Raw genomic sequence first — 27450 nt, forward strand, 5'->3', positions numbered from 1 at the left:
GTCACTTGCATACTTGTGTCTATGCTGGTAGATTGTATCTACATATAAAGGAAAGGTAAGATAGTTATTAGCTTAAGAAGTTCCTCTGTCACTAATAAATGGAATATGATAAATTTCTTACTATCAACTATGAGTTGGTCGGGCTGCAGAGGCAGAATCAGTGATGTGCAAAGTTGTCCTCCTTTGTCTCTCAGAGAACCAGGATTAGTTGAGCTGACAAAAGATAAATGGGCAGATGGCACCTTATGGAAGGCAAAGCACGTAAGACCATCTGCCCTGGGGTTTGTTTGGCTTGGCACCCATTAGAACAATAATTTAGAGCAGAAGTGAGAAAATCAAAATATAAAGAAGACAGAAAAACAATTGTCAGGGCTCTTAATTTTTCTTATTCATATGGCGCATAGAGGATTCTAAACTTTCTTCTGCAAAATCCTGGAGAATTTGTGGAAGGTATTTGCCTCATGCAAACAGGTTTGCCACACATATGTGGGCAGCGTGGTCCTAGAGTACAGTGTTCCCAAATAATAGAGGAATTCTACAGCTTCCTTGGAAAACAGGACAGCTAAGGCAGCACATGTGGAGGTGCCCAGAAATCCTGCATGAGGGTGTGCAGCAATTTAACTGTGCAAAGAATGCAAGGTCACCAGCACTACCTTCTTCCCAGCTCTGATACCACATCCATATCCACTACCTGAAGATGGCATAGCCAAACTCCATAGCCAAAAGGTTTGTATAATTCAGAGGTTTGATATAATTATTGAGGTAGTTAGTGATGAGTAAAATAAAAACAGATGGTTTTATTCTTGTGAAAAAATTTGCTCTGCTTCTTTCTTTGTACAAGTACGGCATAGCTTGGCCAAATACCTTTGTATAATAAGGCACATCATGGTTCGATCTTTATTTCTTCTTGTATTCTAGATGACTATGTAATTTTGTAATTGCTGTGCCTAAATCTTTCATCAGCCTTTTTCTGAAGGCAAGTGAAAGCTTGCGGTCAGTTTCAGGATTTCAAATGTGTTTTCCAATTTTTCTTAGGGGATGTCCTCCGGTAATTCTGATTACTGGTTTATTAAGAAATTTGATGGCTACCATGATATAAACAACAGCAGTGGTTGTTTTGCTCCTGCCAAACTTCCTAATTTTTCTAACTGGGTCACTGGTTTACTGAGGTGCACTTCAGGGAAAATTCTGCGGCTGCTTAGTCTGATATCGAGAAGTTGCAAAAGGCTTCTTCCCTACAAGAAAGGTCATTAGCACGAAGTCTGATGCATAAGAAATTAGCTGTATGCTAATCCTAGGGTTGGCGGAGTGAGTAATCTGAACACGAAGGGAAAGCTCAGGCTCCGGAGGCATGATTCACGTAATCCTACCGGAGTCTGCAGAGGTCGGTGTCTCAACTGAATCATCTGCATCTGATCTTCCTTCTCTTCTTGCCCAAGAGAATGGGGGAGCCTTAAACAGCCCTGCACCCTTTTCCCCAGCAGACTGATAAAGCTCCTGACCTTAAGTTTGTAAAGCTTGTGTTCAGACAAGGTGCAGGGATCATGAACAGTGTATCGGCAGCTGAGGTAGGTTGCTGGTATTTAATTTGTGTTATTGATAACAGGAACCTTGGCAGCTTTTTATAGCTCCTTAAAATGTTATCTTCAGTAATAGAAAATCAATTCATATTAGGGTTGTAACTTATTCAAATTTTTAAATACATAAAAATGCAGCAACAGGCCATTCTTTATAACATTCCTTTCTGCTGCGTTAGTTCATGTTATTTGATTTTTCTAAAAAAGGAAAAATTTCGACCTTGTTGAAACCAGCATTAATTCTGTCACTGCTTCCAAACAGGCCTAGGATTCAGCATCAGTGTCTATATTTGTAAGTCTGAATTTAGAACAAGTAGGAGAAAGCATTTGGTATGTTACAGACAAAAATCATCTACAAGCTGTAGATGCAAAGTGAAAAATTATATATATTCTGTCTGCATACATGCTTATCCAATTATTTTAAAACTAGCTCATTGAATTACACATCTTAGAGTTAACAGATGGATGGTGTCTTTGTACCAGCTTCTACTTGCACTGCTGGGCAGAGCAAAAATACTTCCTAGAATAAATATCTCTTAAGTTCTGATTCTACAGACTCATCTGGACCAAGAACAATTTTTTTCATTAAATTAGTAAAATTTGGCAACCCTGCTCTCTTCAAATGGCAAGAAGCTGCATGTAGGCCTACATATGAGCTGTGACTCTCATGTGGCCTCCGAAAGTCTTGAACCTGCCCATATCCTCTAGTCTGAGAAGCAAAGGATGTAGAGTAAAGGCGAGCAGGCCATGCAGGGAGCTAGATCAGGATTTGACATGCAAGCTCAATTATACTTTTCTTGTAGTCAGCAAATACCATGTCCACATTTTGTTATCTTCTAGGCAACATATGGATATCATAGATATATAGATATATAACTGTAATTTCTTATAATGCACTTTTATAACCTGTAAAATCAATTGCTTCATATAGCTTCACTTGTACTTACAGTTTTGGATTATGTGAGCCATTCTAGTTTTAAAATACCCTTTACCCTGCATATCAGTAGGTTGACAGGAGACAGACTGGATATTTTCTTCTTACCCCGGCATCTGTGGCCTTGTTCGGAACAGTGACTCCTTGGTGTATGCTTGTAGTGATTTACCAAAGGACAGGCAGGGAATTGTTCAGGCTCCATCAGCCCTCAGGTGTTGACATATCAATACAGACTAAGTTAAGTTTAGGCGATTTATCTTTTTAAGAAATACTCACTAGTAATAGCACATAATAACTAGAACTTAATTACGTTTACAAAACCACCTTTAACTGGGTAAGAGCGAAGCGGCAGTGAAAGAATGCGGTCTTGAAAAGCACTGCGCGGCGAGCACGCAGCCCCACGCCCGTAGTTATCCACCTCTGGCACCGAGCTAAGGGCGCTCAAGGGCGCGCTGGGAGCGCGCAGCGCGGTCGCTGCCGGGGCCTGGGACAGGCACGGCGGGGTCGGGGACGGCCCGGCGGCCGCGCTGCTCCCGATGACAGTCCGAGCGCCTTCCCATGTGTCTGGCGGCTCTGCCGGAGCGCGCAGGTGACACGGCCGCGCCCCGCCGCCCCGAGGCCGGCTTGGCCCTCTTTCACCGCCAAATACCCGGAGAGCAGAGCTTTCCTTGGCCGAGCCCTGCGCGGGCGGGCGCGACCTCGGCCGCAGCGCCGCCGCCCCCGAGGCACCGCCCGGGGCTCGGCGAGCCCGGGGCGTGCGGGCGGCGGGCGCTGTGCCCGGCGCTGTGCCCGGCAGCGGCGCAGGGCGAGGGCCGCGGGGCGGGCGCGCCGCCGCCGCTCCCGGTTCCTCCGCTCGGGCGGCTCCTGGCGGCGGCGGCGCTCCGAGCCCCTCCCGGCCGGCGGGGACGGCGGCGGCGGGGCCCGATGGCGAGACCCGGCGCTGCGTGCCCTCCGCCCGCCCGCCGGGTGATGGTGGCCGCCCGGGCGCTGCTCTTCTGGGCGCTGGTTTACAGCTACTGCGGGCTGTGCGCCTGCATCGCCGGGCTGCGGCTGCTCTGGAGCATCGGCCGCCGGCCGGGCGAGACCTTCCGCTGGGTGGTGCGGGAGAACCCCCCCGCCTGCCTCAACGACCCCTCCCTGGGCACCCACTGCTACGTGCGCATCAAGGTGAGGGCGCGGGCGGGGGAGCGGGCGCGGCGGGGCGCGCAGGCACCCATCCCCGCGCTGTGCAGGGCGCCCCTGCCCGCCCTGCTGGGCGTAGTGCGCTGTGCATGGCACCCCTGCATGCTCTCCTGGGCGTAGTGTGCTGTGCATGGCACCCCTGCATGCTCTGCCCTGCTGTGTGCGGTGCGCTGTGCGTGGCACCCCTGCCCGCCCTGCTGGGCGTAGTGCGCTGTGCATGGCACCCCTGCATGCTCTGCTGTGTGTGGTGTGCTGTGCATGGCACCCCTGCCTGCCCTGCTGTGCGCGGTGTGCTGTGCGTGGCACCCCTGCCTGCCCTGCTGTGCGCGGTGTGCTGTGCGTGGCACCCCTGCCTGCCCTGCTGTGCGCGGTGTGCTGTGCGTGGCACCCCTGCCTGCCCTGCTGTGCGCGGTGTGCTGTGCGTGGCACCCCTGCATGCTCTGCCCTGCTGTGTGCGGTGCCCGGCCAGTCCGCCTACCCTACCCTGCCCTGCCCTGCCCTGCCCAGCCCTGCCCTGCTCGCAGAGCTGTGCTGCCCCGGCGAGCGGTGCCTTGCCCGGCCCGGCTGCGGGGCCTCGGGTGGGCGGTGAGGGGTTCTCGGCCCCGGGTCTCCGCAGTCCACCGCTCCCTGCACCGCCTCTGCTCTCTGCTGTTTACGGTTTGCCCAGTTGCACGGGGGAGCTCGTTTCGTGCATCACTGTTACAGGGAAAACGTAGAGCAAGAAGCTAATTGCTGTCCCTCAGGTTGTACGGTTTAAGCCACCAGTCAATTTTTGTACTTGCCTCGGGTCTCTGCCTGTGATTTGCTCCTTTACTGAATGCTCTAAATGAAGTTGTATTAGCTAGGCTTCTTTTTGCAGTTATAGGTGAGCAGAGGATGCAGAGGAAGTTTTGTCAAATGCTGTTTTTCATAAAACAGTCACAAAGATCTCTGTTCCCAGGGTTCTGTGCAGATGATTTTGTGCCAGGCAGTACTAATATAAATTAGTCAGCCTCAGTTTGTCATGATTTGCTTGTTTTCTTTTGCTAACATCATTAGGAGGCATGTGTGGGCTTTTTCACTCATATGACATGTTCTTTTTTCCCTGTAGCACAAAGCAGTAAATGAACAGGCTGCTGGGGAAGTGAGAGGGTATGACAACAATAGAAGAGCATTTGGGGGCAAGTCGAATTGCTGTCAATATGACAGTTGATCACTAATACCAGGAAGTAAGAAACTCTTGCTGTTGGATAACAGCAGGCTAATGGATTACTTTCCAAACACATATATCCTACAAATCCATTCAGACTTCAATAAAATAGTGTTGGAAAAGGTGGCAACATTCTGTGTCTGTTCTGAGGGGTGAAAAAAGGGAACAGCAGCAACTGAAAAAGTCAAGGATGGGCTTAGTTTGGGCCATGTGATATTTAAATTGCTACTGTACAAGTGGGGATGGAATTTTCAGGAGTAAAGGGAAGTTCCTTAAAAGCAACAAATAGATTAAACTAAAAAACATGGAGGGTAAACCCCAAGAGGACGCTGACTGAAAGAAGCAGCATGGAGGAGGATTTGCCCATTACTCACTAAATGAGAAACTGTGGAAGGAGGCTAAGAAATGTCTAATTTTTTAAATATAAAAGGATAAAAGGCAGGGTGACTCTGGAGAATGATACAGATGATGTAATGGCCCCAAAATATACCAGGAATTTACTTTTACCTCTAGGGACTTCAAGATCATTGGCATCCCAGAGGTGAAATATCAGTGTAATTAGGGGCAAAACTGAGAAAAAGTCCCTATTATATCCAGAGCAAGTATAAAAAAATCCAAATAGTTCCCTCTTCAGAGCCTTTTCAAGAATGAGATTATAAATTAATGGTTTTGTGGCTCATTAGTGACTTATGAGCGTCAAGATATCTCAGAGCAGTTGAAGCATCTTTGGCAAGAAAACCTCTTTTGTATGCATTTGTGATCCTTGCCCTGCTATTAGCTGCAGCAAAGGCATTGGGTTTTTCTTTCTTTTTTGAAACAGCAGAGACAGTGCAGGCTTTGACATTTGTTCAGGAGCTGTACAACCCTTTTTCCTGGAGTTTCTTTCACATGATTTCTAAACAGTATTTTGTGAGCTAACTCCCAACTTCTGTATCCACTTCTGTGTCAGAATTCAGTAAAACCTCTAGGTCATAATCACAGCTTATTTAAATTCTACTGGATTTGACCTTCAGTCAGTGTAAGCTTGTGTACATCCACTCACTACAATGGCATTTCAGTGTTCAGCTTCTACAATAAGTAAGTTGCCTGCTTGTAATTCTCGTAAGACAAATTTTCTTAAAAGATGCATTGGAAACTGACTATTGACAAGGCAGAAAGAAGACTATAACGTTAAAGCTTAATTTTCTGAAGTGAGTCTGAAACCTAGAATGATAAAAACCAGCAATAATGTCTCACTTTCTAGTTACTTAATTTTGATTGGTTTTGGTCGTTAAGAATCCACGTGGTCCTTTGTCATGCCAGAATGCAATGTGACGGTTTCAAAGAGTTGCATAATCTTACCAGCTACCTGACAGATTGGAAGTGCATTTAAAGTATACTGCTGGTTTACAGCCTTTCTGCAAAGCACATGAGCGGTGTCTGTGTGAAGCAGTGTGCTTGCTGTGACAGTTGCCTGCATTTCCCAGTGGCTGTGCCAGGCAGGGCTCTGTCAGAAGCGTCTGTGTGCTCAGGGCTGGGCTGGCCCACGGGCACACAGCCTGGCAGGTGTCGGGATGGTCCCTCCTGGAAGAAGCTGTGGTGGCTGTGCAGGGTGTGGGACACAGCATTGCCAGGGTGTACCAGATACCCCATCTCAGAAGTACAGAAGGCTTCAGCTTCAAAACTGATCATTTGATGGTTTTTTAGGTGCAATATACTGTTTCTTAGAATGTGGTCTGAAACCATCATCATTCTCCAATCCCAAAATAGCAGTTCTTTGCAGCAATAAACGCACTTCTTTTTCTCTTATTTTAGGATTCAGGGTTACGATTCCACTATGTGGCGGCTGGAGAAAGGGGCAAACCACTCATGTTGCTGCTTCATGGCTTTCCAGAATTCTGGTAAAACTCCCTTCACCGTTTTCTATTATAAAAGAGGCTGCATAAGATACCCGAGGACGAACATCTCTGCTTAAATATCCCCAGTGTGATCCTTATATGTATTTATGAGTACTAATGGCATGAACTTTCACTAGGCAACAAATCACTGAAACATTTTTTTAACTGCAGCATCCGCAAAAAAATTCCTTCAGACTAACACAAACCAACTATCTTTTTGTACTGTCAATCATTTTCCTCAGGTATGTACCCTTTCCTGCACGCTTTGTGAAGGAACTGCTAATTTTAAACAAATTTCCTGGTAGGATAGTACTTGTACTATATGGCTAAAGTTATGAATTATAGCAGAGGGTGTTAAAATAAGGATCTGTTATATGTTAAGTGCAATCTGCATTGCTCCATTTATTAAAAATACTATACATTAATTTTTAACTGGAGGAGGGGAAGAACTATGAGTTCTATAGGCTATTGTGCAGCCTAATTTCAGAACGCTACTCAGGGAAAAAGGTTCTATTATTAGTTCATCACAAGATGAATGATGAATCAAACCCAAGCCTAAATGTTTGTTTATAACTATGAAAAGCAGTCATGTGTCCAATGATTTAACCAAATTGCTCAGGCTGTCACTGTCAGGTTTAACTAGTGAAGCATGGCTTACAGAACTTGCATGGAAAAAACAGTAAGGGAATAAGGGAAGTACTGATGCCAGTAATTCAGCAAGGTAAATGATCCTTTTCCTTTCCAAACTCAGCTGTGGGGCTAGAGGCCACTGCTGGAACTGTGATCTCTCAACCTGTACTCAGGTCATACCATGCCAAACTGACCCAAGTAGAAGACAGGTCAGTTCTCTTCCCTCAGCAATTTCGCCTAGGTACTAATGCCCTTGAGGGTGATGGACAGTCACATTTATGTTAAGTTAAATTTTCAAGGAAGGACATTATTCTAGTAATAAATTGCTATCTAAAATTACAAAGCTGTAAACTTTGATTAAAAGGATAGTTAGATGGGTCTGTGCATCTATTCAAACGTTATGCATATCTTGCATAAAGCATGTTCTAACACAGGCAGGCAATGAGACTACAGCTGATTTTCCCTACGGAGGAACAGTGATGGAGAAATTAGCATTTTATACGGATCCTACTGAGATCAGTCATATTATTTTTAAAAAGCAGAAAGTCATTCCTACAGTTTGGAACAGTGAAGTCATGCTCTAAGTGGCAGCTCCTAGACTGTATTGTCTGACCATTCCATAAGGGATGAATTAAAAAAAATGTAATGTAGGTCACTGGGACCACCAATAGCATAGTTTCTCTCACTGTTTTTAAAAAGAACACTACATGCTAATAGTCTGTAAACCAGTCATATTACCAATATTTGTGTTGGGTTGTTCATTCACTCAGTGAATACTTTTTCATTCAGGAATAGTGATTGCTCTGAGAGCACAAGATAAAATAACCACAATTTAAGAGAGACGTAAAGCAGCATCAAATCTGCATTGTTTGTCTAGGAAAACAAAAAGGATACCACCCAGAATTACAGTTCTTAATTTTAACAAATCCTCTGCCTTCAAATGTCTCAAGGTTATAAACAGGACAAATATAACCAGAAAATCCTGACCACTAAGAGTGATAGAAAATGTCTGAGGGTGATAGATCATTAAAGAATGTAACACACCAGAGCCAATGAGTGTTTTAGATGCATAAGAACTTGAAAATAGATTGTGGAAGGTCAATAATAAAATACTTGAAATTGGGCATAACGCATTGGGGTAGCTGAGTACTTAGAAGTTGTGTGTGAGTTGCTACATTTTATACTACCTGCCTTTTAGAAAGGTGATCAGAAAGTCTCAAAATAGATTCAACCTTATGAACATGGAGGCATTCACAACTCAATTTCCAAATTCTGCTTGTAAAGCAGCTCTCCAACAGTTATATATCATATGGGATAAAATATATATATTTTGAATATAAAACCTGCCCATTTTATAGGACAGACATTTGGAGACTGATGGATTGTTGTGGAAACAGAGGATGAGAATAGCTTGTAGGCATTTTCTGAAAACAAAAATAGTTGTTTTATTTATTTATTTATGGACCTGGTTCTTTCTCCTTAGTGAAGTATATAGAATTGCTGCAACAGTTACCATGGCAAATTCAGCTTCCAAGTCATTATGAAACACCTTTAAAAAATCCATTCTTGGGGATCTCAGCTAAACCTTGTCTTAGCATTATATAGCACTGAAATAAAAATGTTCTGACTGTTTTGTTTATGTGAACACAGGTTTGTATCACTGAGTGTTCCTGTAACATTATTTAAGTTCAAAGTCCCTCACAGGCTGCAGGCAAAGGTACAGTGGAAGAGCCCCTGGTCTGATACAGACACTGTTTGGATTAAGGTAGAATTCTGTGCATCACCACTCTTACAACCACCCATGATCCAAATGTTATATCTCCTTTATCTGAAACTGTTGAAATAAGCAGAAGAGCTAGATCCTAGCACAGAGAGATGCAGTCACTGTTACATAAATCCAGAAGGATCATGTTTTTCATAGATCTTTCTATTACAGTGTAAGATAAGGCCATGTCTGTCTTGGTACTGGCTATTCTGAAATTCACTTGGTTTCAATAACAGCTGAAGGGCAGGTAGTTCTTGCAGGATAAGACACACCCTTTTTATTTTTGCTTCATAACACACATCTAGTCACTACATACAGTTACAGAGTGAGGAACAGCCCAGGCTTTTGCCTGAGTTCTTGTCTTTGTATGCCTTTTGATGTATGTAATGCTATCACTCTTTTCCATGGAAACACAAGGATGAAAAACTTTGTCTAGTACCAATACAATGAAAGAGCTTGCTCTGCAACAGCTCAGAGACACAGATGAATGTGTACACAGGATAAATCCTATAAACTTCATCATGATCATTTGTTATTAACTGCATTTCTTTCTTTGGTTTATTTAGTGTGTGAATTATTTGACATTCTTTTTCTGAATTAAAAAAAAAAAAAAAACCGTGGCTGCCATGGAGAAGAGAAAGCTTTTCAGACCTTAATTTTTTGATGCTACTATTGCTCCAAGGATAAAACAGAATACCCCTCCCGGTGCCCTGGTTTATGCCTGCTTCCTTTGCAGCAAAGGGACTGTGCCAGACTCCAGGAATTGTTGAAAAACCCTGGCTCTGGCCATGCCCCCTTCCTGACAGCTGCACTTTGTTACTGGGGAATTCAAGAAGCAAGCAAAAAACTACTGCAGCCACAAAGGACCATCAGCACAACACAGAAAGAAAAAAGAATCTCTTAGCAAACAAAGCCATGCTAGTTTACCCTCAAATATTTGGGTGCAAAAGCATTGAGTACATTTTTTGTATCATACTGCTTGACCTTGTAACTCCAACTTTTTTTCCCCTTTGTTAGGTATTCTTGGCGCCATCAATTGCGGGAATTTAAAAGTGAATATCGAGTGGTGGCCCTGGATTTGAGAGGTTATGGAGAAACAGATGCTCCTCCTCACAAAGAAAATTACAAGTTAGATTGCCTGATAGCAGACATAAAGGATATTTTGGAATCTCTAGGTGCGTTAGTAGAAGAAAAACCTACTTGACTCATAAATGACTTGATTTTCTAGGGAAAAAAAACCCACATAAATATCTAGCACTGTTTTGGGGTTTTTTTAATATATGCATTACAGAGGTGTATAGTTATAAATCTAAGGATACTAATATTTTTGGACAATTATAAATTAAAAAGGTTTGTTTTCTAATTACAATGTGTATGTCAGTATAAGCAATATGTAAAGATAATTTTTCCATCATGAGCTTTGAAAAGAAAATTCCTATACACAGTAAAATCCAGCAGTACAAACCTATGGTTTTTTTCCCTAAGAAGTCCCTCCTAGCCACTTGCACTTAGTGGATAATATTCCGAGTTAGTCTTAAAACACTTGCAGACCAAGGAATTTATATCAGATGACATTCTTCTTGCACAAACAAGACATAATAAATACAGTGGGCTTTACAGAGATGATGAGAGTACATCTGCTGTATTGGAAAACTAAAAAAAGAAAGCCCTCTGAAAATACTACTCCTGCACAACAGTCAGTTCTCAAGAGCTGAATCACTTCTGACTTACACAACAGTGAGAGCAGAAGGGAGAATGCTGAACACACTGCTCTCTGTGACAAATACACAGTGCAAAGGTCTAGAGCTGAAGTGCAAAATTCACCCTTCCAGTTCAGTTTGAAGTGTCCCTGTTCGGGTGATAAAATGTAACCCCTGGTGAAGGGTATTTCCCTTCCATACCAAGAGCTACGCAAGGGATTAGATTGTCATTCTCTGAATCATTTTAATTCCCTGGATATCCTAGCAATAGTAAAACAACTTACTGCATTTCATATGAAGAAATAATAAAGCAGTGATTCAAGTTCTGAGATTCAAATTTAGGATTTGCTTTGCTTGTGATTTTTGAGTATTGGCACAAGATTGGGCAGGCAGTCCTCACACAGTGTTGACATTTTCCAGCCTTTGCTGGTTGTGTTGATCTCCATGGTAATGCCATGGTTATGCTTGAGAAGTGCTCTCAGCATAATTCAATTTCAGAGGGATTTAAATTTTTTTGGAAAAAGCACTTCACAGCCTTGCTATCTTTGTTTGTCCTAATCCCAAGTTAAATTCTTTTGGAGGACTTGATTACATAAAAAGTGTTCCAAAAGATTTCTATTCAAGAAGGTTTATAAGGTTCTTTGACAACTGTGTCCAAATTTATGTCAGAATTCTAAACATCTTGGCTTTTATATGTTTTATTGGTGGTCTGTGTGCTCAACATTCCAGTCCTCAATGGGGAGGGTGATGGTATCTGACACTACAGTATGTTGTTTTCCAGCAGTGGTTAAAGAAGGAGTGGTAAAGCTTTCAAAACACTTGGTCCCTATCCTGCCCAGCCCCCTTCTATTGCTGCTAAAATACAATTTTTATTAACGAAAGAATAAGTATGGGAATGTCCAGAACTTAAAAAAATTGCCAACAAAACAGCTTATGGAGAAAAGTATGTAAGTGGGAGTGTTTACACGTGCTATATATATGGCTATAAAGTATAATGCCCACTTTTTGCATAAGGATGGCATTGCGTGCTTAGATAACCTCTCATACTCAGAGAAATTCATTAGGATTAATTTTGTTCTGGAGGTGCTCAGGAGATTGCTCAGTCTTCTTGTCTGCAGTTTCAAATTCCAAAATCCCTAAACATGGCAAATGTACGTGTGTTACAATGACTGCAGACCGCACTGTCTGCCTGACCCTGCATTGGCCAAGATGTGAACCGGGTGGCCATCTGCATACTGAGTGACTTCAGGGTGACATATAGTTAAAGCTTCATGAAGTCAAATTAAATACTTTGAACTATTAGTAGATTTTTGAACTATAACAGTGCCCTATTTTTTCTGACCGTTAGTAATGGAAGTGGTGCAGTATTAAGGTTACATTATTAAATGTGCTGAACCACCTACTTAGCCCAATAATGATTTCAGTGTATGTGATAATTTCTGTGGGTACTAATTCCTTTGAAATAAAAGCATTTATCTGTGTTTATGTGGTAGGATACAACAAGTGTGTGTTGGTTGGCCATGACTGGGGAGGAATGATCGCTTGGTTAGTGGCCATATGTTACCCTGAAATGGTAACTAAGCTGATTGTGGTTAATTTCCCTCACCCTTCTGTATTTACAGGTAAGTTTTACAGTAGTCTTCGTTAATCCAAAGTATCTGCATTTTGGTCATGATTGTGTTTGCTTTGAGAACCAGCAGCCTGCCTCAGTAGATGAGCTGTCAGTACTCTATGGCTCTCACAGTTTGGACTGTATTTTATGAAGCAGTAAGATATCAAGTGTTCGTTTGACTTCTGGAAAGAAATTTATTGTAGGCAGTGGGAATGCTTGCAACAAAAGCTTAGGTATTTTTCTTAATCCTCAAGGGTTCACAAACATAATTTTCATACACATGAATCTGTTTTGTTCCACTTTATCAGGAAAAAATTCCCAGCGAGGGATGTATATCGTATTACACTTCAGTAAAGGCCATAGTGGATTATTAAATCTGCTTAAACCTGCCTTTGTATGAATGTGAATCAGACATTAGAATTACATCCTGATTTAGGTGACAAGTGACAATTTATGATCTGGTGCAGTATTCATTGGAAGAAGTCTTTCCAGGCTACTTACTAGATGCTCAGAAATATACCAGCACTTTGCTGAAACAGGATTTGTTCACTATTTGTTGTGTGATAGAGTTGAGTTTGTCTACTACCAGAATTACAAAACATTTCATACGAATTATATCAACATTCAGTAATGAAAAGGAAAGTACTAGCTCACTAATTTTAATTTTTTCAATTGCTGGCTTTACCCTATCTCCATTTAAAAAGTCACCCCATTTCCCATAAACAGCTAAGAATATTCAGCTGAATGTAAATCTGACTTTACAGAGTGGGATCAGCCACACCATCCACATTTGCTGTTCTCACAGTGTTCTTGGGCCCCTTTCTAAGATACTAAAGAACATTTTGCCAGGTCGTTAATCCACACTTACCCATGGAGAGGTCTGTTCACCACACGAGCAATCAGGAGCTCTTTGCAGTGTTTTCACTGAGAGCAGGAAGGGGGCTGTAGAGAAGACAATTGCATTTTATTATAGCGTTTGTTTGCATATTTGTTGAACTACAAAATCTGTTCTGTAGCTTGACAAATTCTCCCTACATCAAATTTATTCTACTATGGATTAAAAGAAAATACACAGTTTGTAAATAGTACAGAAAATTAAAGTGATCAGTGCTGACAATGGTCCATCAGGAAAAATAATGGGTAATGCAATTTAAGAATGTATAAGATGTTTAGAAGACACCTAACACTTCAATTTATGTTAGCTTAAAACCTATTTTTATTCACTGTCAGAATTAATACTTCAGAGATATGTCCCGTGTTGGGAATGCAGTTTTTACACTGCTGAATTTGCACCCGTAAAGGAAAAGTTCTAGACTTCCTAGTACCTGCACACATTGTGTGCTTGCTTTGAGGAAGTTAGGTATCTGAATGTCAGTGTTGGCTCTTGAAGCTCACTGGAGACACAGATTTACAATGAAAAAAACAAAACAAAACAAACCCAAAAGTCGATGCAAGTTTGTTATATATAATTTTCTTTTGCTATATACGCTCCTATGTCTTTAAAAATGACTAAAAATCTTTAAAAAGTGACTCTAGGTATTACAGATCACGAAATTGCAAAAAAGACACTGTTAGAAAAATTCTATACTTCTATGAACAGAAGGGATGCAGTCTTTAGAATGTCAGTGGATCAGCATCTACAGATTTCTGTGCATCACATAATTGATGAGAGAAATACCTATTTATGCCTTTTATTCCATATCTGGGGAAAAACAATGCTTTGGACTAGCTACACAAATAGATCTCTAAGTGAAAACCCACCATGCAATTAAACTCTCCAGTGTTGCTGTCCTCACCAAATCTTTGGCAAACTTTTGTTTCACTGGCTGTTTCTACTAACATTTATAAAACAAATCTTTTAATGGCCCCATCATATATTTACTCCTGAAACAATAATCATCTTTTGTCACAAAGCATACTTTAATGTAGTATTTTTAAAACATACCTTTAAGTTTAAAAAATAGTAATATTAATAGTAATTTTGTTTGAGCCATCAGTTTTCATTTTTAATTCATGGACATTTTTGTTTCAGAATACATTCTACGACATCCATCACAATTGATTAAATCTGGTTACTACTTCTTTTTCCAAATGCCATGGTTTCCTGAATTCATGTTTACACTAAATGATTTCAAGGTGAGCAAAATGAATGCTCTTGTTTTTATATCTAACTGTGAGTAATGGGAAAATTGTCACCTACATTGATCCCTTCTGATGTAGTCATAATTACTGGAAAAAATAGGGAGCTTTCTTATTTTTCTTCTTAAGCTTTATATAAATGACCATGCAAGTACCCAGAGTCTCTGAGATGAGATCTTACTTCTGCATTTCTGGGAGGTGCTGAGGGATGTACTTTCAACCTCCAGCACAGCAGTGCATTATCCCACCTAGAGGTCAGCCGTTTCCACTTGTGCCCATTCCAGTGGGACACACTTGGTGCCTGGGGCATTCCTGCTGACTTCTCTGCAGCTCCCGTGTGCAGTGGGACATTCTCTTCTCTCTCAGAGCCTGCTGCAGGGCAGGCAGCGTGGGAGTCTGGGGTTGCATTCCGCCAGGTGATTCATTCTGCCCGAGAAGCCAAGGCCAACACTGGGTAACCTTCAGTAGGTAGGAGCAATAGAACAGGAGGATGCAGCTGCAGGATACACGGTCCTACGCAGCAACAGCCCCGTGCAGAGCTCCCAGAGCTGCACACACAGGGCACAGCCAGCTGGGAGGCCATGAACCATCCTCCCTCCTGCCCTGTCACCTGCTGGGGTCCATCCCAAAAAAATCTATGTGCCTGCACTCGCCTGGCCTGTCACAGGTAGCAGGTCAGGATGCAGTAACTTGGAAATACCAGTATTTCTCTTGATTTACACATAGCTTTCTAAGAACTCATTTGAACCATTCATTGTACTTTGAACATAAATAGAGTTATAAATATGCATAAACAGATTTTAGAAAGATGTGTCCTGTTGAAGGAGAGAAATCGCATTTTCCAGCTATCTTACATAATATCTTTTTCTTCTTGTTTTTGTAGGTTCTGAAGAGTTTATTTACCAGCCAGGCCACTGGAATTGGAAGGAAAGGCTGCAGATTAACTGCAGAAGATATTGAAGCTTATCTGTATGTCTTTTCACAACCTGGAGCATTAACAGGACCCATTAACCATTACAGAACTATTTTCAGGTCAGTATAATTCCCAAAGGAATATATTCTAGAGAGTCCTCTGGAGCCCAGAAGTGTTAATATAGCTCCTCTCCTGCTGCTGAACCAGGGGAGAAAGCCCAGGTGTGTTCCTGAAGCCTCACCAGGTGGGCATGGGCCCAGTAAAGCAGGGTGGGTCAGAGGCCAGGTGTGTTCTGTGAGGTGTCCACACAAAACGGCAAAACAAGCAGAGTGCACAAAAGGAAAATCATTGTTTCAAAATCTAACAAAGCCTTCCTCATTCACAGCCCCCATGGCAATCCCAAAAATCCACCTCTAAATAATACTTTAAAAATTAACATAAATTAATTGTTTGCATTACAATTCATATTATGATAATATCTATCAAGGGGTTATATTATTATATAATACTACTAGATGACATGGCATCCAAGAGTGTTAGCCTCACTACAAAACCATATCTGGCACAATTCTATTGAGTTTAGGCTATTTCTTTTTTTCAGAAAGGTGGGAGAGGTAACTTTTATAACTAAACCTAAAACTATCCTGCCTTGGTTTGGGTTTGGGGTTTTTCTGTTCCTTTATTGATCTTAGCAGACTCACTTCATAGATTAAAACAGAGAGAGCATCATAATAGGAAATATTTTTGGAAGATTAAGATTTATTTTCTCAAACAGTTTTCTAATGGTTTTAACTTTCCTGAAAGGAATTGGCTTGGCCTTAGAGATTAACACCCTCTTTTTATCTACCAAAAATGGGGCCAGAAGTGTTAACTCTGCATATATTCTACTTACAGCACTAACTTGAAGGATTGTATCAAGAAGAGTGCCATTGAACTTGTTTTTCCTTTACTGTCTCCAGTCTTCAGCAGTGATAAATGTCCTGCATGCTTCTCTAGTAAAAGACTAGCTTCCCAATATCCTTTAAAATGACAATTCCCCTCTTTCTCTAAACTCGGGCAGTAGATGTTTGAAGTAGATTAACTTTTCATTTTCCATGGTCCAAATTTACTGCCACTTTTATTGCTCTTTCTGTGCCATCCATGCCGTCACTGTCAGGAGAGAAATGAGCAGGGAAAACACTGCGAGGAAAACAGGGATCTGAGCTAGGGGCTGTCTTGTACAGGCTGAGACACAGCTGGAAGGAGAAAGCAGAAAGCTAACCCCAAGCACGGCTGCCAACGGGGAATAAAGGAGATGGCTGTGCTGGTGACAGTGCGCTTCTTCAAAGCTGTGCAGAGAGCAGCCGGTGACATCAGCTGGGGTGTCCCGGGGCCAGGGGGCTGCCTGGCTTCTCCGGTGACATCAGCTGGGATGTCCCGGGGCCAGGGGGCTGCCTGGCTTCTCCGGTGACATCAGCTGGGATGTCCCGGGGCCAGGGGGCTGCCTGGCTTCTCCGGTGACATCAGCTGGGATGTCCCGGGGCCAGGGGGCTGCCTGGCTTCTCCGGTGACATCAGCTGGGGTGTCCCGGGGCCAGGGGCTGCCTGGCTTCTCCGGTGACATCAGCTGGGATGTCCCGGGGCCAGGGGGCTGCCTGGCTTCCCCGGGCCCTGCTCGTTCCATCGGCCGCAGCCCCTCGCCTCGCTGCGTGTGCACATGAACCAGATGCTCCTGTGACAGCAGCGCTGACGTGCCTGTGAAAGCTGAATGGCTCTGGGAGGCACGCGGGACAAATGGAAGAGTTGTCAATGTTTAAACTATCGTTTCAGGCCTTTTCAGACTCAGAAAGAAAGTGTAGTATCAGTTATAAGTCAGAAAGTATCTTCACAGCTGGTAATTCCTCTGTGTGTTTTGAGTGTATGTTTGTGCACTGTTTGCTTTATTCTTCTAATGAAAGTACCCCTGCACTGAATTCTGAGAATCTTATCCAGGTGCTATCAGCCACAGTACAGCAGGCTTTGGACTGGAATGAAAAGATCAGTCATTCAATTCTTGTCATCAGTTCTGATGGTCATGCCTTATGGGATGGGAATCCTTAAATATGAAAACTGGATTGGAATTTTCCCTTTCTCTCATCTAAGTCATAAAGCAGCAGCTGGATGTTATTGAGTTGTATCCACCATAACTCCCAGCGGGCTGATACTGGTGACCCATGTGTTAGAGGTTTCTGACTCATTACTATCCACTTGGAGTTTCATTCTTCAGAGCCTAATTTTTCTGGAATGTTATTTCCAAAGAGGTGATTGAAATACGCTACTTCCACCCATCACCAATACATCTTTTCATAAATAGCACAGTAGTCATTCCCTTCACTATATATTAAATACAAACACTCTGAGAATAAATCCATAATGTTTTTCCATTGTGCTTGGTTAAGAGAGATAGGTAAGAAGCTGGAACTTGAATTTCTTCTACATGCCATTTGTTTAGAAAATGGGCTTAGTTCTCCCAGAACAGTTAAGAAGTACTTCACCGTTTACAGAAAAGCTGTATAACAATGCTGTATGAAGGTCTGAGTCTGTTTTTCAAAGACATTAACATTTCATGAATGGAACTTCCCTTTCTAAATGTGAAATCTGTGCATGAATCATTATTAAAGACAATTTCTAGAAACTTCAGACACGATATAATTTCCCATATTCCAGACTGAGCAGAAACATAGTGTAATTCATATGCAATGAAAAGTGACAAAAAAGCCTCTAAAAAGCCTGACAGAATTTACCTAAGTGAAGGTACAAATCTTGCAAGGCACAAAAGAGTAAACTCTACAGAAGTGAAGAAACACATGTTAATAGTGAAAAGATCCAGGATACTGGATTAAAAGGTAAAGAGATTAGTGTAAATGCACTGAATCAGACCATCAGATGATCAATTTTTAAAATTGGTACTATAGATAAGCTGTGGCTCAGTGGGTGAGGTCAGGTTGTTTGACAAATGAGATTTAAATGCATTGGTAAAAAAGGCCATTGTAAGAATTCTTGTAATTCATCCATCAAAATGAAATTATTATCTGATCTTTTATTAACATTTCTTAATTTCACATATAAGTAGAGAGGAAGAATGTCTTCAAAGTCTCAATTTCCTCGTCTTACTTTAAACTAAGACATGTCACCTTCTTTGTCTTGCTTGTTTTACAGAGCATAGTCTCTTAACTAACTCCTAAGTTTAAAACTAGTACTTACATATGACAAAAAAGTTTATTTAGGATTTTTTAATATATATTACTGTTTAAAATAATCCTATTTTTGCATTAATATAATGAAGATTTGTATCTGATCAGATGGAGTCTGTTTTGAATTGTCACAGGTAGTCTGTCACTATATGTGGCTAAAAGTAGGCAATTCAAGCCTAGTTAAATTTTTTTGCATCTTTGAAATGTGTTGGAATAAATTCTAATGGGTTAATGCTGAAATTTTTTTCATTTTAGCTACTAGCATCTTTCATAATGTCTCTAATATCAGGTAATATTTATAAAATTTTCAATTTTAAATAATTGCGTTAAGAAAAGAAAATTACTGCAAGTTTAAGTAGGTCATTTTGGTAGAACTTGGAGTCACAGAGGTGTTTTTCAGTATTGTAAAAGATATTATGGAACCTAGAAGGTTTACAATGATTGAGAATTTACAGTGAATGAGCTTCACTGCATTGATTTCAAAAGCTGTGTTGAATGAAATATGTCTTGGTGATTTTTTATTAAAATAAGACTTAACTAAGTGTGTTTTATTTTTAAAGCTGCCTACCTCTGCAGCACCATGAAGTCATCATGCCAACCCTGCTGTTATGGGGAGAAAGAGATGCATTTATGGAAGTTGAGATGGCAGAAATTACAAGGATTTATGTTAAAAATCATTTCAGATTAACTATTTTGTCCGAAGCCAGTCATTGGCTCCAGCAGGATCAACCTGACATAGTGAACAAGTTGATATGGACCTTTCTTAAGGAAGAGACAAAAAGAAAAAGAGAATGACTGTTTGTACATGTTTTAAGGGGTCTAAATAAAAGCTCTTTGGATTAAAAACCTAATTGTTATCAGGGCCATATTTCCAGCCTGCCTTCTATTTTGAGCTCTGTTAGAGAAAAGTGTTTTCATTGTACTGTACATTTGGACACTAATTGTACAGCTAAAAGAAGTGAGTATGAGAATATATGATACCAACATTGGTTTTACTTGTATACTTGTATTTTGCACATAAAAACACCTGCCTTAAAATACATATGTATTTGTACAGAAAGAAAATCATGGAAAGTTGCTTGGTTTTGTTTTCCCCCTTGCTTTACAGTTTTAATGTGTGGTGCCTTTTACAAATTTATAATGAAACAATAGAGTGGTGCCATACTGAAGAAAGTCACAAGATTTCATTCTAGATTTGCCTGAATTTTTTTAATGTATTTTATCATTAAACAGTAATTGACTCTTTTTATCTATATTTTAGCATACTGAACGATTGAAAATTTTCTGGGTATGTTTCTAGTCTTCAAGTGAATAATGATCCGTATCTTGTTGTATTGTTGAATGCAGCTGCTTTGTGCAATGTGTTTTTCTTTCTAGACTAAAAAATGGGAAACCTGTACACTCCACATGTCTGAACAAGAACAATGGAAAATTAAGATGTAACATGTATCAAATCCACCTCTGTCTAATAAAATGCAACTTAACATGACTCCCTTTATTTATCTGACTTCCTATGAAGAGATTTGCTGAAGCCAAGAACTGGGTCTGAAAAGCTGGAGTGTCTGGTCCAGTATTCAGCCTGGACACCCATGCTATGATTGTTGTAATTTCTTGAAAATAATGCCTCATTGTTGGCATTATCCTTCCTGTGTGAGCAACTACTGTTCTTGTCTCCAAGAACTGCTGCCAAGTTCCTGTGTTTATAGGAGGAAGAGGCGCAGTGATTATGGACACAAAGGGTAGAAACACCTTGTGGTTGATGGCAGGGGAGAAGAAAACTGTGTGCTAACCACAAAGAGAAAATAAGCAAAAAGTTCTGTTCTGAGACCACAGAATAGGTGTCACCTGCCTATCAGCTTTCCAAAGCCTCCCTCTCCACCTGCAGAGCAAGCACAGTGCCCTGGAATCAAAGGTGAACAAGAGCCCACTGGGAGAAGCAGCAGGGCCTGGAGAGCCTGAAACAACTGTCCACACCAGAGTAGAACAGAGCTGAGGTGCTGGGGAGTCCCGACACATCCCCATACTGCCATGGGTGTCATCTCTTTTGAGCCAGTGTCCCACTCGGGTACTGGGTGCAGTCCCTGCTCGGTGTTACCCTGGTCTCCTCAGGATCACGACAACGGTGTTGAACTCGCCTCCTTACATCCACCACCGGTACCTGCCTTTGAAGCATTCTTCCCCGCATACTTTCAGCACTTATCAACTCAAATGGTTATATACTTCTCTTACTTACACCATGAAGATGGAAAGGCTCTCCTTTGTCTCAGGAGGTGGCACAGAACGACTTCTATCACCTGTGCAGCAGTTTTGCTCTACCAAGACAGCCAGTGCTGGGGAGTACGGATTTTCCTGCAGAGCACAGACGGGCTGAAAGCTGCATCCCGCCTCCTTCCCTGCGGCCCTGCCGCACGGGCACACGGCACGGGCACACACACGACACGGGCACACTGCAGGGACGCACGGAAGGAGGGCCGGGGCAGGCCGGGCCCCGCACACGAGGGCGCTGCGCTCGGCAGCGCGGCGGGAACGGCCCGCGCTGGGGCGGCAGGGGGCGCCCTCCCGACAGCACCCGCGCTCGGCCGGCCGAGCCCCGCCCCACCCGGGGCCCCGCCCCATAGGGGGCCGCGCCCTCCCCCCCCCGGTTCCCCGCCGGGGGCGGGGCCAGGCAGGAGCCGCGAGCCGTCATTGGCGGAGGCCGCCGCTGGCCCCGCCCCGCGAGCGGCGCGGGGAAGGCGCCGCGTCCCGCCGGGCGCGGATCCCGCGTCGCTCTCGCTCCGGGGCCGGTTATTGCCCGCGGCCCGAGCGCCGTCCCGCTGCTCTCCGTCTGCGCGGCCGCCCGCCGCCAAGGCACGACTGCCGGGCCCTCCCCGCGCGTTTGTCGCCGTGCCGGAGCGGCAGCCGGCACATGGCGCGCCGCGGCGGCGGCGCGGTGCCGAAGGGCCCCGGCCCGGCGGCGGCGGCGGAGCGGCAGCGGCTGAAGGAGGCGCTGGCCGAACAGCTCCGGCAGGACCTCGGCAGGTGAGCGCGGGGCGGCGGCCGAGCCGGGGGCGGCGCCGGGCGGGGCGGAGACTCGCGGTAACGGTGCCGTCCCGCAGGCTGCTGGCGGAGGGGACCCACTCCGACGTGACCTTCCAAGTAGGCGACGAGGAGATGCGGCTGCACCGGGCGGTGCTGCTGGCGCGGGCGCCGCTGATCTGCGAAGATCTGGCGGGGGGACACCTGCAGCTGGACGGCGTGGAGCCAGCGGAGTTACGGGAATTCCTGCGGTGAGTGCGCGGCCGCGGCGGGACTGATGGGCTGGCCCCGGCACCGCCTCTCTTGTGTCCCGCCTCTTTTTTTTTTCCCGGCGCCAGCACCTGTTTTAAAGCTTTTCCCGTTCAGGGCAGTATCCCCACAGCCTTCCTGAAGAGTTTGCGGAGGACTTTCCTGTAACTTCTTTCTTTTCCTCTGCCTTTGTTCTTCTGACAGCTGATAGGGCACGACTGTACTCTCCACCTTAGCGTGCTTTTTTATGGTATGTAAAGGACTCATAATAGAAAAAGAGAAAAAAAACCAGCAAAAATCTTTTGAGATTGTCTGTGAGTACTAAAACCTTTTTTAGCTAGATTCTCAGATGAAAACAGTCAATAAAACCCACTCTCGGCTCATATTTTAAAATGTTACGGGTATAGGAATCTAGAACTTCAGCAAGCTGGATGAAAATGTGTTAAGTTCAAAAGTCATCTCTCAAGCCCTAGTCCAAGCATGGGCTAGGCCAAACGCAGCATAGCTTTGATGCAAACTGGGATCCCAGTGGGAGGTGTGTGGGCTGCCTGCTCCCCAGGGACTAGTGCAAGGGCCAGCGTGTTTTTGCACTGCCAGCTATTTTCCCATTACCACATATGCAACATCTCTCATGTCTTGCTCCAAAGCTTAGGTGAGTTACATGAGGGGTGTTGGCTGGTGCTGCCACCAGACCTTGCAATCCTCCTGCTTACAAGTTCCTCTAGTCCTTTTTTCAAAGAACTGCTTTTCTCTAACAAAGCTGTGATGGTGCCATCTACTTTCCCTAAAAACGAGTTGGTGTTAGAGCCGATCGGCACTTACAGGAATACACCAGGAGCAAAGTGGGGACAGTGTTGCAGTTTTAAAGTTTAGTGCTTGAAACACAACCTAATTATGAAAGAATACTTTCTGAACCCAGAGTAATATCTGAAGCGTAGAATCCTTGTAGTGGAGCAGGTTGATTACCAGGCATTTGTTGGGTTGCTGCCACAGCCTGATAGGGGCATTAGCAAAACAAATGGTAAGAAACAAAACAGCATGGGTTTTGTCTTGTATTTTTCCTCATTCCATTGTTACTCTGGTATCACTGATTTCTTTCACATTCATGTCAATGGTGTTACAGAAGAATTTAATGAAGAAGCATGATAATTTTTTTTAAAGTCCAAATAAATTTAAAATAATTATTCTGAATAATTATTTATATACTGATATATCAGGGGTTTGTATTCCTTATGGTAAGCACTTAATATGTCACTGATGCTTGCTTTCAATTTTGTCTGGGTTTGCTATAAGGCAAGGAATGATGTCCGGAGTCCTGCATGTTCTCCAAAAAGCACGGTATTGGAAAACACCTTTAAACTCAGCTCAACTAATTGTAAACCTTGTGTCTTTTAGTGAGTTTAGAATCTTCAAATTAACCTCCCCATATGTTCTAAGCTGTGTATGAAGTGTGCTTTGCAAGATAATTGCTTTTTTAAAACTTAGTCTTTGGTGCTTTTTAACCTAGCACAATCCGTAGGTGCTTACAGGGTGCACTGAAGTTTCACAACAATGGACTAGAGAAAGGATTGGTTGAAAAGAGCCTAGCCTAATCCATTGTCCCGATGATCAAGTAGTATCAATGGCTGTTGAATCTCGGTGGTTTCTTATTGTTAGGATGCAAATTAATTAGATCTTTGTAAGTGCAAAACAGTGCCTTAAATTAGAGCTTTAGTTTTACTGGAAGCCAGCCTAGTTCTTGGAGCATGTGAACTGCCATGATGACTTGTAACAGAGACCTGTAGCTGCAGCTGAGCTCCTGAGAGGAAGTTATTTTCTTCTGCAAAAGTTCTGATTTCTTGTATATACGGAGAGTGGAATACTAATAATAGTATTGCGGAGTTCATCAAAGCTATAAGAAAATTGCGTTCCTTTTCCTGTTTGTATTCAGCTTTGCTTATATTTTCCTTGGGGATTTGGGGACTTTATTTTCTCATGAGCTATATCTGGACTGCATCTCAGTGAGGAGCACTTCCTTTGGGCTTCTGTCTCTCTTCATCAGGAGAGATGAAGTTGGCTTCGTGTCATTTGTGTGCTGAAGGCTGTGCAGCTCCTCTTGCTTCCTCTTTTGAGTAGGTGATAGGACATAGAAAACTTCATGCTGCTCTTTCTGCATAGCCTCAGCTCAGTAGATGAGCAACTCAGCAGTGCTTTGTTTCCCTCTGTACACTTGCACTATCTGAGGACACCAGGAAGAAGCTTCTGGTCCCCAGAGGTCCAGCATCCATATTGTAGACAGTATGCACCCTACGTTTTTGCCTGGTGAAGTTAATGTAGTGTTGACTGCCCTCCAATAGCCTTCTGTCATTCTTCAGGACACAACTAGAAAAATGTCAACAGTTGCAAGTACATTGATGGCTGGAGATGACTGCCTAGGCAGGGTTCTGCAGTGTGCCTCAAGAAGAGAAACTCAGCATCCCTGAAGGATGGCTGTCTCTCACAGATCATTAGATCATTTCTGTCTTGCCTGCTGAGAGGCAAACTGCTTTTTATTTTCTCTTGAAGTTGGGTAAAATATTGCTTTAGCAATAAAAATCTAGATATTGTCTATTAATATTTCTGTTAGAGAGGTCTGATACAAGGAAGGACAGAGAAGGACCTAATGACAGTGAGATCCAGTTAAAAAGCAATAAATACAATCAAGTACAAAGGAATCCGATTGTCATTGTGACATTTTCTGCCACGGGGGTTAGTTTGGAATACCAGCAGTTGATTCAAAGTCAACCAGCCAAGCCTTTGACTGTGTTAGGCTTGTAGAATTCTGTGTCAGGCAGGACAAGGATACTACATCTCGCTGAAGTGCAGGCAGAAACCTTTTAGAAGGTAAACTCTAGACAGCATGATGGCAATAACTTTTTTTTTCTATAGGGTCTATGTATGCACACTTTTCCTTGTGTAAAAAATCTTCAGCTATAGTAACTGCTATGAATACAACAGATAGCCTATAGCATTGTTCTGTTTTGCCTGCCACCTAGCCACACCTCTTGCAAACTCAGTGTTGCTCGTGTCTATCAGATTCTTTTTTGTGTGCAGGGAAAGAAAACCCCAAGCCATAAGGTGGGGTACCTGTTAAAATTATACAGCATCATACTAACACCACAGAGGATGATGCCTTATCACTATTTCCAGTGTGATATTCTCTTGCATGTGAGGTTTTCATAAACGAGTTACACCACATAGAATGTTGGTGAATACTTGTTCTTTAAATACAGTTTCCTGTTAGGGTTCCACTAGATAACACTGGACTACAAAGTAGTGAAAAGGGGAAATACTTCTTTAAATAAATTGTCTATGAGTTTCTTCCTGATTGCTAAATTGTCATAGTCCCTACTGGCTAATGGCTGTTTTGGAGACAACAAACCTGAGTTATGCATAGGTATACTGAGTTCCTTTATGTTTATGCCTCAGCAATCCTACTGTTAATATCTATGCTTGTGTATTCCCCCTAGTGGGTTATGGTTGCAGACAACTTTATTTCAGAAGAATAACCTGCCTCGCATATTCTTGGAATTTTGTGGTTTATACAGACTATTCTAATATGGTCCTTCCCTTTTATCCTTTTGTCACTCGTGCCTATTGATATGATGCAGCCTACCATGCAAGGAGTATCTTCTCTAAATGACTGATTCGTGGAACTTGAAAACAAATCCGCTATAAATGTGCTTTTTGTGGCACTTGCAGGTGGATTTTTTGGCACAACAACTATTCTTTTCCCTGCATTAAGACATCAGCAGTACAGCTGAAAAGAAACATCCCTCCCAAAACAACTAATATTAACAAACCTTGCCCTACAAATGTGGCAATATGGGAAATGTGATGTGATTGTCTTAAACTTCGTGAAACAATAAATCCCGAATTGTGGAAATTAAAATGCTCCATTAAAAGTTATTTCTAGTGTAACAGTGAGAAAGTTGAAAACAAATTATTGTGAAACAAAGTTAAGAGAATAAGGAATCTGCTCATCTTGATTACTTAAAGTGTTTTAACGTTTTCCTACATTTGTTCTTACGACCATATTCTCTGGTCTGTCACTGTGGCACCAAGTTATTTTTTTAGGGTTATAAATATGAGCTAAGTTAGTCATAGAGAAGAAGTAGACTTTGCTAAGGAGGGAAATAAGTAAGGTAGAACATGAAGCTTCTATCTTAGATTTTATGCTATTCCTCTTGGGGAAAGAAAGACTTCACCGTGATGACTTGTTTATTTTGATGAAAACGGGCTTCAAACACATGCCAGACAATGGCAATCTTATCTCCTTTCCACATAGATTGAAACAATAAGTTTGTCTTTTTTCTTACTGGATTTTTTTTTAATCCGTGTTTATATCTAATCTCAGCTTCTCAGAGGTAGCTGAGTAGCTGAACTTTCAAGTCACAATATATTCAGTAGGGGTGTAATGCTTTGGAAACATATCTTAATGCAATGGATTCATGCCTGAAGGAAGAAAATAATTTAGTCTGTGAGAAACAGTTAGAAACCTTTCACTGGGCCCATGACTGTTTACGGGTCAGATTGTTCTGAAATGCATACTTTTCACACAAAATTAGAAAATTTAGTCAGCACCTGTGTGAGGAAGAAAAGAAGGTAATGTTGCATCTCATGGGAAGAAATTCACTGAAACGCTTATCTCAAGAAATCCTTGACTGCAAAAATCAAGCATACGGTTCTTTTACTAAATCTGGAGGGGAAGGGGGAAGAATCTTAAGTGGTTAGAGTAGGTTGAAGTTATGTGTATGAAATGCCTAACTTAGACAATGAGGATCTGCTGCTTTAGGTGTATTGCTAAAATATTTTTGCAAGTCTAGCAAGATTAAATGCAGTTCATGAGTGTATTTGCTGCAGTTGGGTTTGCTAGATGTGAGTGCATTAAAATTCTGGGCTTGCAGTGGTTCAGAGGCTTCATATATTGGTTTTATTGTTATTAATAGAAGTAAATAGATTTGGGTTTCATTTTGGCATTTAATTGTGGTAACTGTTTAAGTGAAACTGTATAATCTGGTATTTCACACGTGTGCAGAAGATACCTTGGTGTTAATCTGGTTATTATGACATTCCTGTCTCAGCTTGAGAGACTTGGATTTGACAGAGGAATCATTCACTGGATAAGGAATTGGCTGGATGGTCACACTCAAAGAGTTGTGGTTGGCTGACAAGATGCTCAGCATGAGCCACCAATGTGCACTTGCAGCCCAGAAAGCCAACCCGAGCCTGGGCTGCTTCCAGAGCAGCAGGTGGATGGAGGTGACTCTGTCCCACTGGTCCTCTCTCCTGGGCACCATCTGCAGTGCTCATCCAGCTCTGGGGCCACCAGCATAAGAAACATCTGTTGGAATGAGCCAAGAGAGGGACAACAAAGCTGGTCAGGGGGCTGGAGCACCTCTGCATGCAGACAGTTTGAGGGAAGTGTTCAGCCTGGAG

The 27450-nt window shown here is 42.7% G+C and overlaps 2 protein-coding genes across 2 annotated transcripts in view; both read left to right on the plus strand.

The window, feature by feature from the left end:
- Nucleotides 1-3435: 3435 nt before the first annotated feature.
- On the plus strand, nt 3436-20218 carry EPHX4 (epoxide hydrolase 4). Its single transcript, XM_040073128.1, has 7 exons — nt 3436-3678; nt 6677-6762; nt 10172-10329; nt 12348-12476; nt 14499-14602; nt 15489-15637; nt 19290-20218. Exons 1-7 carry the CDS (start codon nt 3436-3438, stop codon nt 19522-19524), a joined length of 1104 nt encoding a protein of 367 aa, XP_039929062.1. The 3' UTR covers nt 19525-20218.
- A 1416-nt stretch (nt 20219-21634) lies between these two features.
- The window catches only part of BTBD8 (BTB domain containing 8), a 41231-nt gene continuing 35415 nt past the window's right edge, over nt 21635-27450 (plus strand). The window contains exons 1-2 of the mRNA XM_040072768.2: nt 21635-21747; nt 21825-21995. Of these exons, the coding sequence (XP_039928702.1) occupies nt 21635-21747; nt 21825-21995 (284 nt within the window). The remainder of the gene's footprint in view (nt 21748-21824; nt 21996-27450) is intronic.

This window comes from Hirundo rustica, chromosome 9 (genome assembly GCF_015227805.2).
Source record: "Hirundo rustica isolate bHirRus1 chromosome 9, bHirRus1.pri.v3, whole genome shotgun sequence".
Lineage (NCBI taxonomy): Eukaryota > Metazoa > Chordata > Aves > Passeriformes > Hirundinidae > Hirundo > Hirundo rustica.

Excerpts from the sequence above, each read along its gene's own strand:
- EPHX4 (XM_040073128.1), top strand. The coding sequence starts at position 3,436 with ATGGCGAGACCCGGCGCTGCGTGCCCTCCGCCCGCCCGCCGGGTGATG. Across the intron at positions 3,679-6,676 it reads ACTGCTACGTGCGCATCAAG|GATTCAGGGTTACGATTCCA; the intron begins GTGAGGGCGCGG and ends CTCTTATTTTAG. Across the intron at positions 6,763-10,171 it reads CATGGCTTTCCAGAATTCTG|GTATTCTTGGCGCCATCAAT; the intron begins GTAAAACTCCCT and ends CCCCTTTGTTAG.